This window comes from Anomaloglossus baeobatrachus, chromosome 4 (genome assembly GCF_048569485.1).
Source record: "Anomaloglossus baeobatrachus isolate aAnoBae1 chromosome 4, aAnoBae1.hap1, whole genome shotgun sequence".
NCBI classification, from domain to species: Eukaryota; Metazoa; Chordata; class Amphibia; order Anura; family Aromobatidae; genus Anomaloglossus; species Anomaloglossus baeobatrachus.
In genome coordinates this window covers 114,287,218-114,299,620 of record NC_134356.1, presented here as the reverse complement: position 1 = coordinate 114,299,620, position 12,403 = coordinate 114,287,218, and the positions used below count along the sequence as shown (strand labels likewise).

At 41.0% G+C, this 12,403-nt stretch overlaps 1 protein-coding gene across 1 annotated transcript in view; it reads right to left on the bottom strand.

Moving 5' to 3' along the window:
• Window positions 1–520: 520 nt before the first annotated feature.
• The window catches only part of SIMC1 (SUMO interacting motifs containing 1), a 66,669-nt gene continuing 54,786 nt past the window's right edge, over window positions 521–12,403 (bottom strand). Inside the window, exons 8-10 of the mRNA XM_075342306.1 lie at window positions 8,381–8,543; window positions 4,982–5,060; window positions 521–1,566 (exon numbers count right to left, since the gene is read on the bottom strand). Coding sequence (XP_075198421.1) covers window positions 1,346–1,566; window positions 4,982–5,060; window positions 8,381–8,543 — 463 coding nt within the window. The 3' untranslated portion in view covers window positions 521–1,345. The remainder of the gene's footprint in view (window positions 1,567–4,981; window positions 5,061–8,380; window positions 8,544–12,403) is intronic.

The window sequence follows — 12,403 nt, the reverse complement described above, 5'->3', positions numbered from 1 at the left end:
GAAGCCACCGCAGTGCGGTGAGAGGCCTCCAGCATGGCAGACATGGCGTAGGCTGAAAAGGCTGAAGCCTGGGAAGTTAAGGCAACCAATTCAGGCATAGAGTCCCTAGTGAGGGAATGCATATCCTCTAGGGAAGCAGAGATGGCTTTGAGAGCCCACACTGCTGCAAAGGATGGGGAGAACGAGGCCCCTGCTGCCTCAGACTTGGCCAGGAGGTCAACCTGGCGGTCAGTGGGATCCTTAAGTGAGGTGCCATCAGCCACAGATACAACTGTCCGGGCTGAGAGTCTAGACACCGGAGGGTCTACCTTTGGTGAGTGAGCCCACTCCTTGACCACCTCTGGTGGAAAAGGAAACCGGTCATCAGAACCACGCTTCCTGAACACAAAGCATTGAACTGGCTATATTTGGTTATCCAGGGGGTGTATATGCTCGGAGGGAGGAGCTACACTTTTTAGTGTAGTACTTTGTGTGTCCTCCGGAGGCAGAAGCTATACACCCCATGGTCTGGGTCTCCCATAGGAACGATGAAGAAAAACCTAAAAATTGTATACATTTCTGAATGAATCAATTCCATTCACAAAATGGCAATCACTTGTGTTTCTCCTTCACATTAATGGGTCAGTCACAGCAAGTTTTGCAACAAATCTGCTTTATGGGAATTTACTAAATTCCACCTCATCATACATTTTTTTTTTATAGCCATTATCAAACTACAACTGATTATTGCATTTTGGAACATAATATGAGACTAATTGATGTGTACACCAGGTGCAGGAGTGCAGATCTTGTAGACCATTCATGCTTTGTTAGGGGAGACCTACAAGCCCAACTTGATTTTGCCCTTCTTCCTCAATTCTTTGTTCCATAACTGCGTTTTTTTATACTGCAATATTGCTTGAGCGTACTCAATAAGGATGGGCGGACTGGAAATAATCCACCCCATCACCAATTTTTCAACAAAAAAAAAATACATTTTTACATGGATTCAAAGGATTGCATCACATCATGCCTCTGCCACAACTGCAGGTCCAATAGCAATAAAACACTAAACACTATTATATTGTTTTAGTAAAAAGAATATGAAGGCACATTGGTACACAATCTGATTATCTTATCACAAAAGGCATCCTCTTAACACATGATTCTTACAAAGACATGTAAAAAATCTTTATATACAAAGCAAATCCTATTTACATAAAGAAGGTGCCAAACTATAGTGCCGAGTCCTGCAGCCACTTCAGGTTAAAAACGTTCCACTGTTTAAAATTTATTTTAAAAAAAATGAGGAAATTTACCTCCATTATGGTATCCGCCAATAAAAACTAATGGCTAATGTAGGTTTCTAGCTGTACCGTTTAACAGCTGAATATAGCAAAGATCGTAACAGAAATAGTCTATTCAGTAGAGCGTCAGGAGGCTCGACTTCTAGAGAAGTCCGTTGTCTGAAGAAGCTGAGCGAACGGTCCACCTCCGATTCACTGATGCCCTCGGTCAGACATAATCGACTCAGTCGTCTCTTCAGAATTTCATCAGGGCGGTCTATAACAGGGGTTCGTAAGTGTTCTGCCAAAAAAAAAAAATGATATAAATACATACATACATACATACATACATACATACATACATACATACATTTATTGTGATTGCTGGATCCTGTGTCATCAGTTTCAGGTTGAAGAATTACTTTTGATAAAAGGAGCCTAAAAAGGTTTCTCAATAGGACAAACACCAGTGGATAAAGGTAGTAGAAGCAATCAAGTAGAGCGCAGGGCAAGAAAAAAAAAAAAAAAATCTTGAATAGAAGATTAGAAAAAAGAAACCTTCTTATTATCCCTCTAGCTGCCCACAACGCGTTTAGATAGTCAAAGCTATGAAGATAGCTTTGAATATCGAAACGGGTTGTGGCCAGCAAGAGGGATAATAAAAGGTTTGTTTTTTCTAATCCTCTATTCAAGAATTCTTTTCTTGCCCCAGCACTCTACTCGATCGCTTCTACTGCCTTTATGCACATATCCATATCCCGCCCGAGGGATCATCTAATTCCTACTTTCCAGGTTGTCCCTCATGACAGCACCACAAGAGAACACCAAATAAGATGCCTTAGGGAGGGAGCACTTCCTGTAGGACTTTACTTCCAAAAGACATTTTCTGAGCCGAAAGGACATCCAATTTATAATGCCTGCAGAAGGTGTTGGGCCCTGACCATGTAGCTGCTGCACAAATTTGTTCCAAGGAAGGTCCTGCTCTAGCTGCCCATGAAGTGGAAAGAGCTCTAGTGGAGTGGGTCCGAAGAACCCCCGAGACTTCTAACCCTCCTGAGGAATAGGCTAACCCAATCAAAGACTTAAGCCATCTAGCTAGGGTGGACTTTGAGGCCTTTTTGCCCTTATTTTTTCCCCAGAACTGAATAAATAATGAGGAGTCCACTCTCCAGTCCCATGCTGCCTCCATATAGGCCAAAAGTGCTCTTCGGACATCCAGCGAATGAAGTTCCTGTTCTTTTGCATTCTTTGGCTGGGCACAAAAGGAAGGAAGTACAACTTCTTGGTTCACAGTTTCCAAAGATATCACCTTCGGAGAGAAGGCCGGATCAAGCTTGAGAATGACACAATCATCCCTGATACGTAAATATGGTTCCTGAATGGACAAGGCCTGTAACTCTCCAACTCTTTGCAGTTGTAATTACCACCAAGAATAATGTCTTGAATGAAAGTTCTTTAAGCGAAAGACCACTGTCAATGGAATAAAGAGGTCCGCAGAGAAATCAAAGGACCAGATTAAGGTCCCATGGAGGCAAAGAGTCTCTTAAAGTGGGCCGTAATCACTGGGCACCTTTCAGGAATCGTGCAATCCATAGATGAAGTGCCAATTGGTAATCCAGGAACACACACAGCATCTATCTACTTTCAAAGTACTAGGCTTGAGGCCTTTATCTCTCCAGTCGGGTTTTAATAAAGTATTTTTGCTATATCCAGAACAGCGATCGTGGCCACATCTCCCACAAACGAACAATAGGTCTTCCATATTTTCTGATAGATTGACTTTGTGACTGGTTTCCTGCTGGAGATCATCGTAGAAGCCACCTGATCTGAAAGACCTCTGGACCTTAACATATCCCGCTCAGGTTCCAGGCTGAGAGATGAAGCTGGCGGAGGTTGTGGTACCAAAAGGGACCCTGAGACAGCAAGTCTTCCTGAAGTGGTACGATCAGCGGTGGTTCCAGTGCCAGAACTCTGAGAAGCGCAAACCAGCTTGTTTTTGGCCAATAGGGAAGGACAGTGATTACCGTAGCTCTGTCCCGCTGAATCTTCCGCAACATGCAGAGTCAACAGGAATCTTCTTTCTCTTGCATACTCCCTGTCCTGTAGGGACAGGAAAAAACACTGGGGAGGAACGGAAGGGAAAGGCTTTTAACCTCTTGTGTGTTTCCTGTCCCTACAGAGGATAGGGCAACCCTCCTGTAGTGCTGTCCTGCGGGACGACCTGGAAAGAACATCTAAATAAGTCTAATGCATTTTGGAAACAAGTTCTATGGGCAGATGAGGTTAAAATAGAACGCATTGGCCACAATGATAAAATGTATGTGTGGAGGGGAAAAAAAAAGGCACAGTATTTCAGGAAAAGAACATATCGCCAACCATTAAGCCTGGAGGAGGATCACACATGCTTTGGGGGTTGTGTTGCAGCCAATGACACGGGGAACATTTCACGGGTAGAGGGAAGAATAGATTAAATTACATTTCAACAAATTCTTGATGCCATCATAACACCATGTGTAAAAAGCGGACGTTGAAAAGAGGATGGCTTCTACAAATTGATAATGATCCTAAACAGACATCAAAAATCCACAAAATACTAACCCAAAAGGTGCAAGCTGAAGCTTTTACAATGGCCCTTACAGTTCCCTGATCTGAACATCATTGAAAATCTGTGGCTAGACCTCAAAAGAGCAGATAATTTAAGACAAGCTAGAAATCTCACAGAACTGGAAAACGTTTCCAAGGAAGAATGGATGAAAATCCCTCAATCAAGAATTAAAAGACTCTTGGATGGCTACAAAAAGCATTTACAAGTTGTGATACTTGCCAAAAGGGAGCTACTAGGAATTAGGCCCTGTCCGCACGTTGCGTTTTTCTTGGGTTTTAAAAACTGCACTGTGTCAATGACAAAATGCATGCGTTTTGCTTCCCCAGCAAAGTCTATGAGAAGTCAGAATTCCATCCACACGTTGCTTTTGTTTTTTAGGCAGCGTTTTGTTTGACAAATATTTGTCAAAATCATTGCCTAAACAAGCAGCATGTCACTTCATTGCATTGTGAACATTTTCCACCCATTGACTTCTCAATCTCAAAACAGTGTCCAAAGCACTGCCAAAACGTAGTGAAACCGCAAGCAAAACGCATGCGTTTTGACCGCCTTTTTTGGTCAAACGCAGTGTTTACATTTGTTAAACGTGTGCAGTTAAGTTGTCAAGCCAGAACACAGTGTGCGCGCATACCCTTAACCATGCAGGGTGCTTAAACATTTGCATTGGTCCATATCTTTGTTAATTTTATAAATGTAGAAGATGGAAATATATTTTAGGCAAAAATAACGGTAAAAGGAAATATGTCATCTTTACTTTAACTTTATGCCTTTTAGAGATCATTTCAGCTTCAATTTGCTTAACTTTTCACAAGAACAGTAATTTTGACCAGGGGTGCCCAAACTTTTGCATACCACTGAATATTTTTTTTTTTTAACATTTACCTATATAATATGGCTGTAGTGACAGATTATAATTGTTTACTGAATCCAATTTACTTTTCTAACACTTTTTTTTCTAAATATTGCCAAAAGTTTGTAAAATACAGGAAACAAACCAGAATTATACAATAGATCATTTTCTGAGGATCACTTCCCTTAAGTTTTTAACTTTCAGAATATTTTCCAGTACAGGAAAGTTGGACAAGGAAAATGTTACAATGGAACCATGTACCTGTTATAATAGTCTGTAAACTCAGGCAGAGCACAGTTAAATAGTGCAGTATTTCATCCCATTTTTGCCACTCTGGACCCTGTAAAATAAAGTAATGTGTAGCTATTAATGAGGGAAAAAGAAAAGGAATGTATTTTAGAGAAAAGATAAGTTTCACTATTGACAAAATTCAATAAGATGTAAGAGAAAAAAAAGCAAATAGAAACAAAAGCTTTATGATATTTTCTTGTTGAAATGACAGTGAGCAGTTTGTTTTACATTATCCTTGACAATCTCATATTGTGAGTAGTGATGGGCGAACCCGCAGATATCTGAAATCGTCAAGTCCAACCAGCCAGATTTAAGAAAAAAGAAAAAAAAAACCCGGTTCGGGCCCAGAATTCTAGATATCTGGCCAGACGACGAACTCCATAAAAATCTATGCAGACTTGGATCATGTGTTTTAAAATTGTGGTAGAAAGGGCTAGGGAGATTAGAGCAGGTGCGTTATGCTTACCAGTCGCCGCACGGCTGTGACATTACTTCCAGGGCCGCTCATTATCCTCATGCATATGCACTGCTTCCCCCACCCACCGGCAGTCCCAGCGTCTACGATTGATTGTAGTCAGACCACACCTCCACACTGATACAGTGCTGGCCAAAAGTATTGGCACCCCTGCAATTCTGTCAGATAATACTCAGTTTCTTCTTGAAAATGATTGCAATCACAAATTCTTTGGTATTATTATTTTCATTTAATTTGTCTTCAATGAAGGAAAAAAAAAAATTGTCAAAGCCAAATTGGATATAATTCCACATCAAACAAAGGGGGTGGACAAAAGTATTGGCACTGTTTGAAAAATCATGTGATGCTTCTTTAATTTGTGTAATTAACAGCACCTGTAACTTACCTGTGGCACCTAGCAGGTGTTGGCAATAACTAAATCACACTTGCAGCCAGTTGACATGGATTAAAGTTGACTCAACCTCTGTCCTGTGTCCTTGTGTGTACCATATTGAGCATGGAAAAAAAGAAAGAAGACCAAAGAACTGTGAGGACTTGAGAATCCAAATTGTGAGGGAGCATGAGCAATCTCAAGGCTACAAGTCCATCTCCAAAGACCTGAACGTTCCTGTGTCTACGGTGCACAGTGTCATCAAGAAGTTTAAAGCCCATGGCACTGTGGCTAACCTCCCTAGATGTGGAAGGAAAAGAAAAATTGACGAGAGATTTCAACGCAAGATTGTGCGGATGGAGGATAAAGAACCTCGACTAACATCCAAACAAGTTCAAGCTGCCCTGCAGTGCAAGGGTACAACATTGTGAACCCATACTATCCGTCGGTGTCTGAAGAGAAAAAGGGACTGTATGGTAGGATACCCAGGAAAACCCCACTTCTTACCCCCAGACATAAAGCCAGGCTGAAGTTTGCCAAAACTTACCTGAGGAAGTCTAAAACGTTTTGGAAGAATGTTCTCTGGTCAGATGAGACAAAAGTAGAGCTTTTTGGGAAAAGCCATCAACAGAGTTTACAGGAAAAAAAAAAGGCATTCAAAGAAAAGAACACAGTCCCTACAGTCGAACATGGTGGAGGTTCCCTGATGTTTTGGGGTTGCTTTGCTGCCTCTGGCACTGGACTGCTTGACTGTGGGCATGGCATTATGACGTCTGAAGACTACCAACAAATTTTGAAGCATAATGTAGGGCCCAGTGTGAGAAAGCTGGGTCTCCCTCAGAGGTCATGGGTCTTCCAGCAGGACAATGACCCAAAACACACTTCAAAAAGCACTAGAAAATGGTTTGATAGAAAGCACTGGAGACTACTAAAGTGGCCAGCAATGAGTCCAGACCTGAATCCCATAGAACACCTGTGGAGAGATCTTAAAATGGCAGTTTGGAGAAGGCACCCTTCAAATCTCAGGGACCTGGAGCAGTTTGCCCAAGAAGAATGGTCTAAAATTCCAGCAGAGCATTGTAAGAAACTCATTCATGGTTACTGGAAGCGGTTGTTCACAGTTATTTTGGCTAAAGGTTGTGCAACCAAGTATTAGGCTAAGGGTGCCAATACTTTTGTCTGGCCCATTTTTGGAATTTTGTGTAAAATGATCAATGATTTGATTTTTTTTTCCCATTCTCTTGTGTTTTTTCATTGCAAGCAAAATAAATGAAGATGATAATACCAAAGAATTTGTGATTGCAATCATTTTCAAGAAGAAACTGAGCATTATCTGACAGAATTGCAGGGGAGCCAATACTTATGGCCAGCACTGTAGCATGTCAGACTGCTTGGAATCACAGGCTATGTTTATATCTATCGTGGTGTAAAAATAAGTTTTTTTAAAAAAAAAAAAAAAAAAATTGGAATAGCGTTCCCCTATATTAGGATACAGAGCACAGATAAAGCATACAGCCACAGGCTGTAGCCCCCAGCCGTGCGCTGATCTTGTGTATTAAAATAAGAAGGATCCCATGTTGCGTTAAGGTTAAATAAAATAAAAAAAAACAAACAAAAAAAAAACACTGCATGCAGGCCCCAATATTGATGCCCAGCGATGATAAAGTGGACAGCTGAGGGCTGGTTTTCTCAGGCTGGTGAGGCCCACTGTTATTGCCCTCCAGCTATAACTGCAGAAAAACTGACATCACCGCTCATCGCTGCGGCTAAGTCAGTCTCTGTCTGAAACCCACAGAGTGCGGACGTGTTCTGTGCCCACATGCTGTGACTTCAGTGTGTATCTAGCAGAGTCGGGGTTGTCATGGGACTTTGTGTGGATTACGTCAGAACTGGGTCTTTGGGGTTAATAAAAAGGTGAAAGTTTAGTGGTGTTTGTACTTTATTTCAATTAAAAGCTGTTTTTGGTATTTTTCACTTACCGATTAGTAATGGGAGGTCTCAGACGCCTCCCATTACTAAATCGGGGATTAGTGGCAGATGCAGCCCTTAGCCATGTGCTTTATCGGTGCTGTGTTTCATATGAGAGGACCCTATGCCAATTTATTTATCAATTTTCACACCAATATAGACCAAACACACAGCGACTGATTGCAAGTAGTCAGACATACTGTCACACAGGGTGGAGGCACGTCTAACTGCAACCAGACACGAGGACTGCTGGTGGGTGGGGGAAGCAGTACATAAGCATGAGGTTAATGAGCTGTCCCGTAAATAGTAGCATAGACTGGTAAGTATAATGCTCCTGCTAAATTCCAATTTCCTTTGTTTATTTTAATTACCTGGGTGGCTGGATCCAGATCGTTACCCGGAGTTCCCTGAGAACCCCCTGCCTGGGATCGGTGCACAGGTATGTGATTTAGCTAGGTTTAAAATTTTAGGTTTTCAGATTTACCAGTTAATTTTCACAAATAAGGTTATACAAATAATTCCCAGATTAGGCCATGAGATACAGACTGGTGCTCACCTGATTCTCCAGTTGCATTGTAGTATTGCTAATGAAGTAGAGTATTTTGCGAAAACAAAGTGAAAGTTCCGGTGGTGGAGGACTTTTACAGCTATGGTGGAATATTAGCTCCAGGATCTTTGCGCGAAGTAAAACATTTCCTGTACTATTAATGAACAGCTCCCTGTGGAGAAGAAAAAAAAAACAAAAAAATAACACTTATCCAATTACCGTAATAGGAAAAATAGCACTTTGTTGTGTTCAAGATTCTTCTAAACAACACAAACTGCAGCTGCACAACCCTTAATCTTTATATATACATATATACAGTTAAAAGCAGAAGTTTACATACAGTATCTATAACGACACATCTGCATGTTTTTGTCACTATCTGACATGAAATCAGACTAAACTTTTCCCGTTTTAGGTTAATTAGGAACCAAACTTTATATTTTTCAAATGCCAGAATAATGAGAGAGACGGTTTTAAGGCAATTTTATTACTTTCTGCAAAGTCAAAAGTTTACATACATTTCATTAGTATTTGTTACCATTGCCCTTAAAACTATATGACTTGGGTCAAACATTTTGGACATCCTTTCAACAAGCTTCTCACAATAGTTGGTAGGAATTTGGGCCAATTCCTCCTGACAGAACTGGTGTAACTGAGCCATGTTTGTAGGTCACCTTGCTCGCTCCTGTCTTTTCAGCTTTCCCCATAAATTTTCAATAGGATTGAGATCAGGGCTTTGTGATGCCCATTCCAAAACATTAAGTTTGTAATGCTTAAGCCACTTTGTAACCAGTTTGGCAGTATGCCTCAGGTCATTGTCCATTTGGAATACCCATTTCTTCAAAAGCTGTAAGTTCCTGGCTGATGTCTTGAGATTTGCTTCATTATTGCCACAATCTTTCCTCATGATGCCATCTATTTTGTGAAGTGTACCAGTCCCAGTGCAGCAAAAACAACCCCACAGCATGATGCTACCACCCCCATTTTTCACAGTTGGGGCGGTGTTCTTAGGCTTCAAAGGTTCTGCCTTTTTCCTCCCAACGTAACGATTGTCATTATGGCCAAACAGTTCAATTTTAGTTTTGTCAGACCACAGGACATGTCTCCATTAAGGTCTTTTTATCTCTGTGCATTTTCAAACATTAATATGGCTTTTTTATGTTTCTTTTGGAGTACTGACTTCTTCCTGGCAGAGTGGCCTTTTTGCTCATGTTGATACAGTACTCGCTTCACGGTTGATAATGACACAATCTTACCAGCTTCCGCCAGCATCTTCACAAGGTCTTTTGCTTTTGGTCTTGGGCTGAAATGCACATGTCTGAACAAAGCACATTCATCTCTGGTACACAGAACCTGTTTCCTTCTTGAGTGGTATGATGGCTGGAAAATTCAATTTACTTGCGTATAAATGTTTGTACAGACGAAAAAGGCACTTTCAGGTATTTGGAAATAGCACCCAAGGATGAACCAGATTTGTGCAAGTCCACAATTCTCTTCCTGAGATGTTGGCTGATTTATTTTGGCTTTCCCATGATGCTACACAAAGAAGCAGTTTGTTTCAGGTGTGCATTAAATACATCCACAGGTGTGTCTCTAACTCAGATGTTGCCAATATATTTATCAGAAGCCAAGGACACGACATTACTGTGGAAGTTCGGGTTCACTGGGTTCAGCCAGACTTTTGTTAAAAGTTCAGTTAAATACAATTCAAACACAAAAAGTGGATTCATACACTTTGAAGAGTTACTCTATTGAACAGAGGCCTGACTTAGTCCAGTGTCCATATTTTCAGAGGTGTACAACTGCGGTCCTCTTGGGTTTTGAACATTATGGCGTTAGGTCAGCAGTTTTTCCTGAATTAACTTTACATATGGAAACCCAGAGGTAATCGTTCAGTGTAAAGCACTGGATAAGTTTGAGCAGAGCCTTCCTGTGATATTTAAGAGGAAGAATGAACAAATGAACAGCAGTTCGAGAATCGCTCTTTTTTTTTTTTTTTTTAAACACAGTTATCATATGAAGAAGTGATAAGACTGCTTTATTCTCAGGTCAGTACGATTACAGCAATGAGGAATAGTCATAGCAATTGCAATCTCCTATGTTGCTAATGGGAAAGTCTTCACTGAATACAGATTTTACCTCAGAATAGAGAATTTTGATAGTAACTGATCAATTATGGCAGAGAGACGCAACTTTGCCTGAATATATACATATAATATATATTATATAATATATTACAGAGTTGCTTATTTTCAGGTGTACTATTGATTTAGGAAATACAATTTTAAACAACGGTTACGCTTTAAGCGTTCAGTCTGTCCGTTGGATTGGGGACAACCACTGAGGAGAAGGACACATATCCCAGGACAAGAACAAAACACCCTCCAAAATTGAGAAAAACAGGGTCCCCCGATCTGGCACCACATCGGAGGGAACCCGGTGAAGCTTAACTTCAGAAACAAAACACGTGAGCTAATGTTTTCGCATTAGGAAGAGCAGGTAAAGCAATGAAGTGTGCCATTTTAATGAACATATCAACCAACACCAAGATCAGGTTTTTTTTCCAGCAGATGAAGGAAGGCCACTAATAAAGTCCATAGATAAATTAATGCATGGTCTGTTCGGTATAGTCAGAGGTAGGAAAGATCCGGATGGACAAATATGTGGGATTTTAGAATGTGCGCAGACTTTACAGGTAGACAAAATCCACGGTCTTTGACATTCTTTGTTTTTGTGGCCAAGGTTGCATAAAAGGTCACTTCACTACCTGGGTGTCCCTCTAGTACAGAGTTATGATGCCTCTTTAAAATTCTGAGGAGAAACTGCAAATGAACAAATAATTTCCCCGAGGGGGCAAGATGCTGGAGCATCCCCCTGAGCCTCAAGCATAGAACATACAGTAGAGACAACCACCTCCTCCTGTAGAGTCAGTCTTCTGAACTACATCCCCCAGGAAAACTCCTGGACAAAGCATCAGCTTTGACATATTTAATATTGGGACGATAGGTAACCACAAACATTAAACCTTGTAAAAAATAGTGACCACCTAGCTTGTCTAGGATTAATGCATTTAGACTCTAGGTACATAAAAAAAAAACAATTTATGATTAGTAATCACAGTGACAGGATTCACTACCCCTCTAAACTGGCATTGGAGGAATGGCATTTTTTTAATGGCCAACAGTTCCCTATTGCCAATATCATAGTTTCTTTTGGCCTGCGATAACAGCTTTGAGAAAAAGGCACATGGATGTCATTTACTAGGAAACGGCGCACTACCCACTCCAGGTGAATCAACCTCTACAATAAATGGTTGGATGAGACATTACGTTGGATGAGCACAGGTACAGTACTATCGCATCTCTTCAAAGAAGGTGGCAAGGTCAGACCATCTCGAAAAGTCTGTACCTTTCTTGGTCATATCCGTGAGGGGTTTGTTTGACGATAGACAAGAAGTTTCAGATGAACTTCCTATAATAATTAGCAACCCCCGGAAAGCATTGCAGTGATTTCAGATTTTCAGGAGGATCCCACTCCAGGACAGCATGGACCTTTCACACTACGTTTTTTTTTTTTGTTTTTTTTTTTTTTTAACATGAGTCATGAACGTTTTTTTAACGCAAAAACGGATCCAGTGCAAATGCGTTTATTTCAATGCATTTGCAGTGGACTCGCGTCAACATGCGTTCACATGCGTTCACCTGCGTTTGCGTGCGTTATAGTAAGGATCCAGCGACTTGCAGTTTTTTAACTTTTTTCAAAAACGCTACTTGTAGCGTTTTTGAGCTGCGTCCAAATACTGCAAATTGCTGGATCCTGACTATACTGCATGCAAATATATGTGAACACTGGCATGCTGATAGACAGGATCCTGCTTGCTCTACTGAGCATGCCCAGAAACCAGCCTCGCGTGATCAGTCTCTTTCCCCCTCCCTCTCTCGCCTGAGAGCGGAGGATGCTCGTAACCAAGGTAAATATCGGGTAACCGCGGGCTTAGTTACCCGATATTTACCTTGATTACGTGTGCAGGGA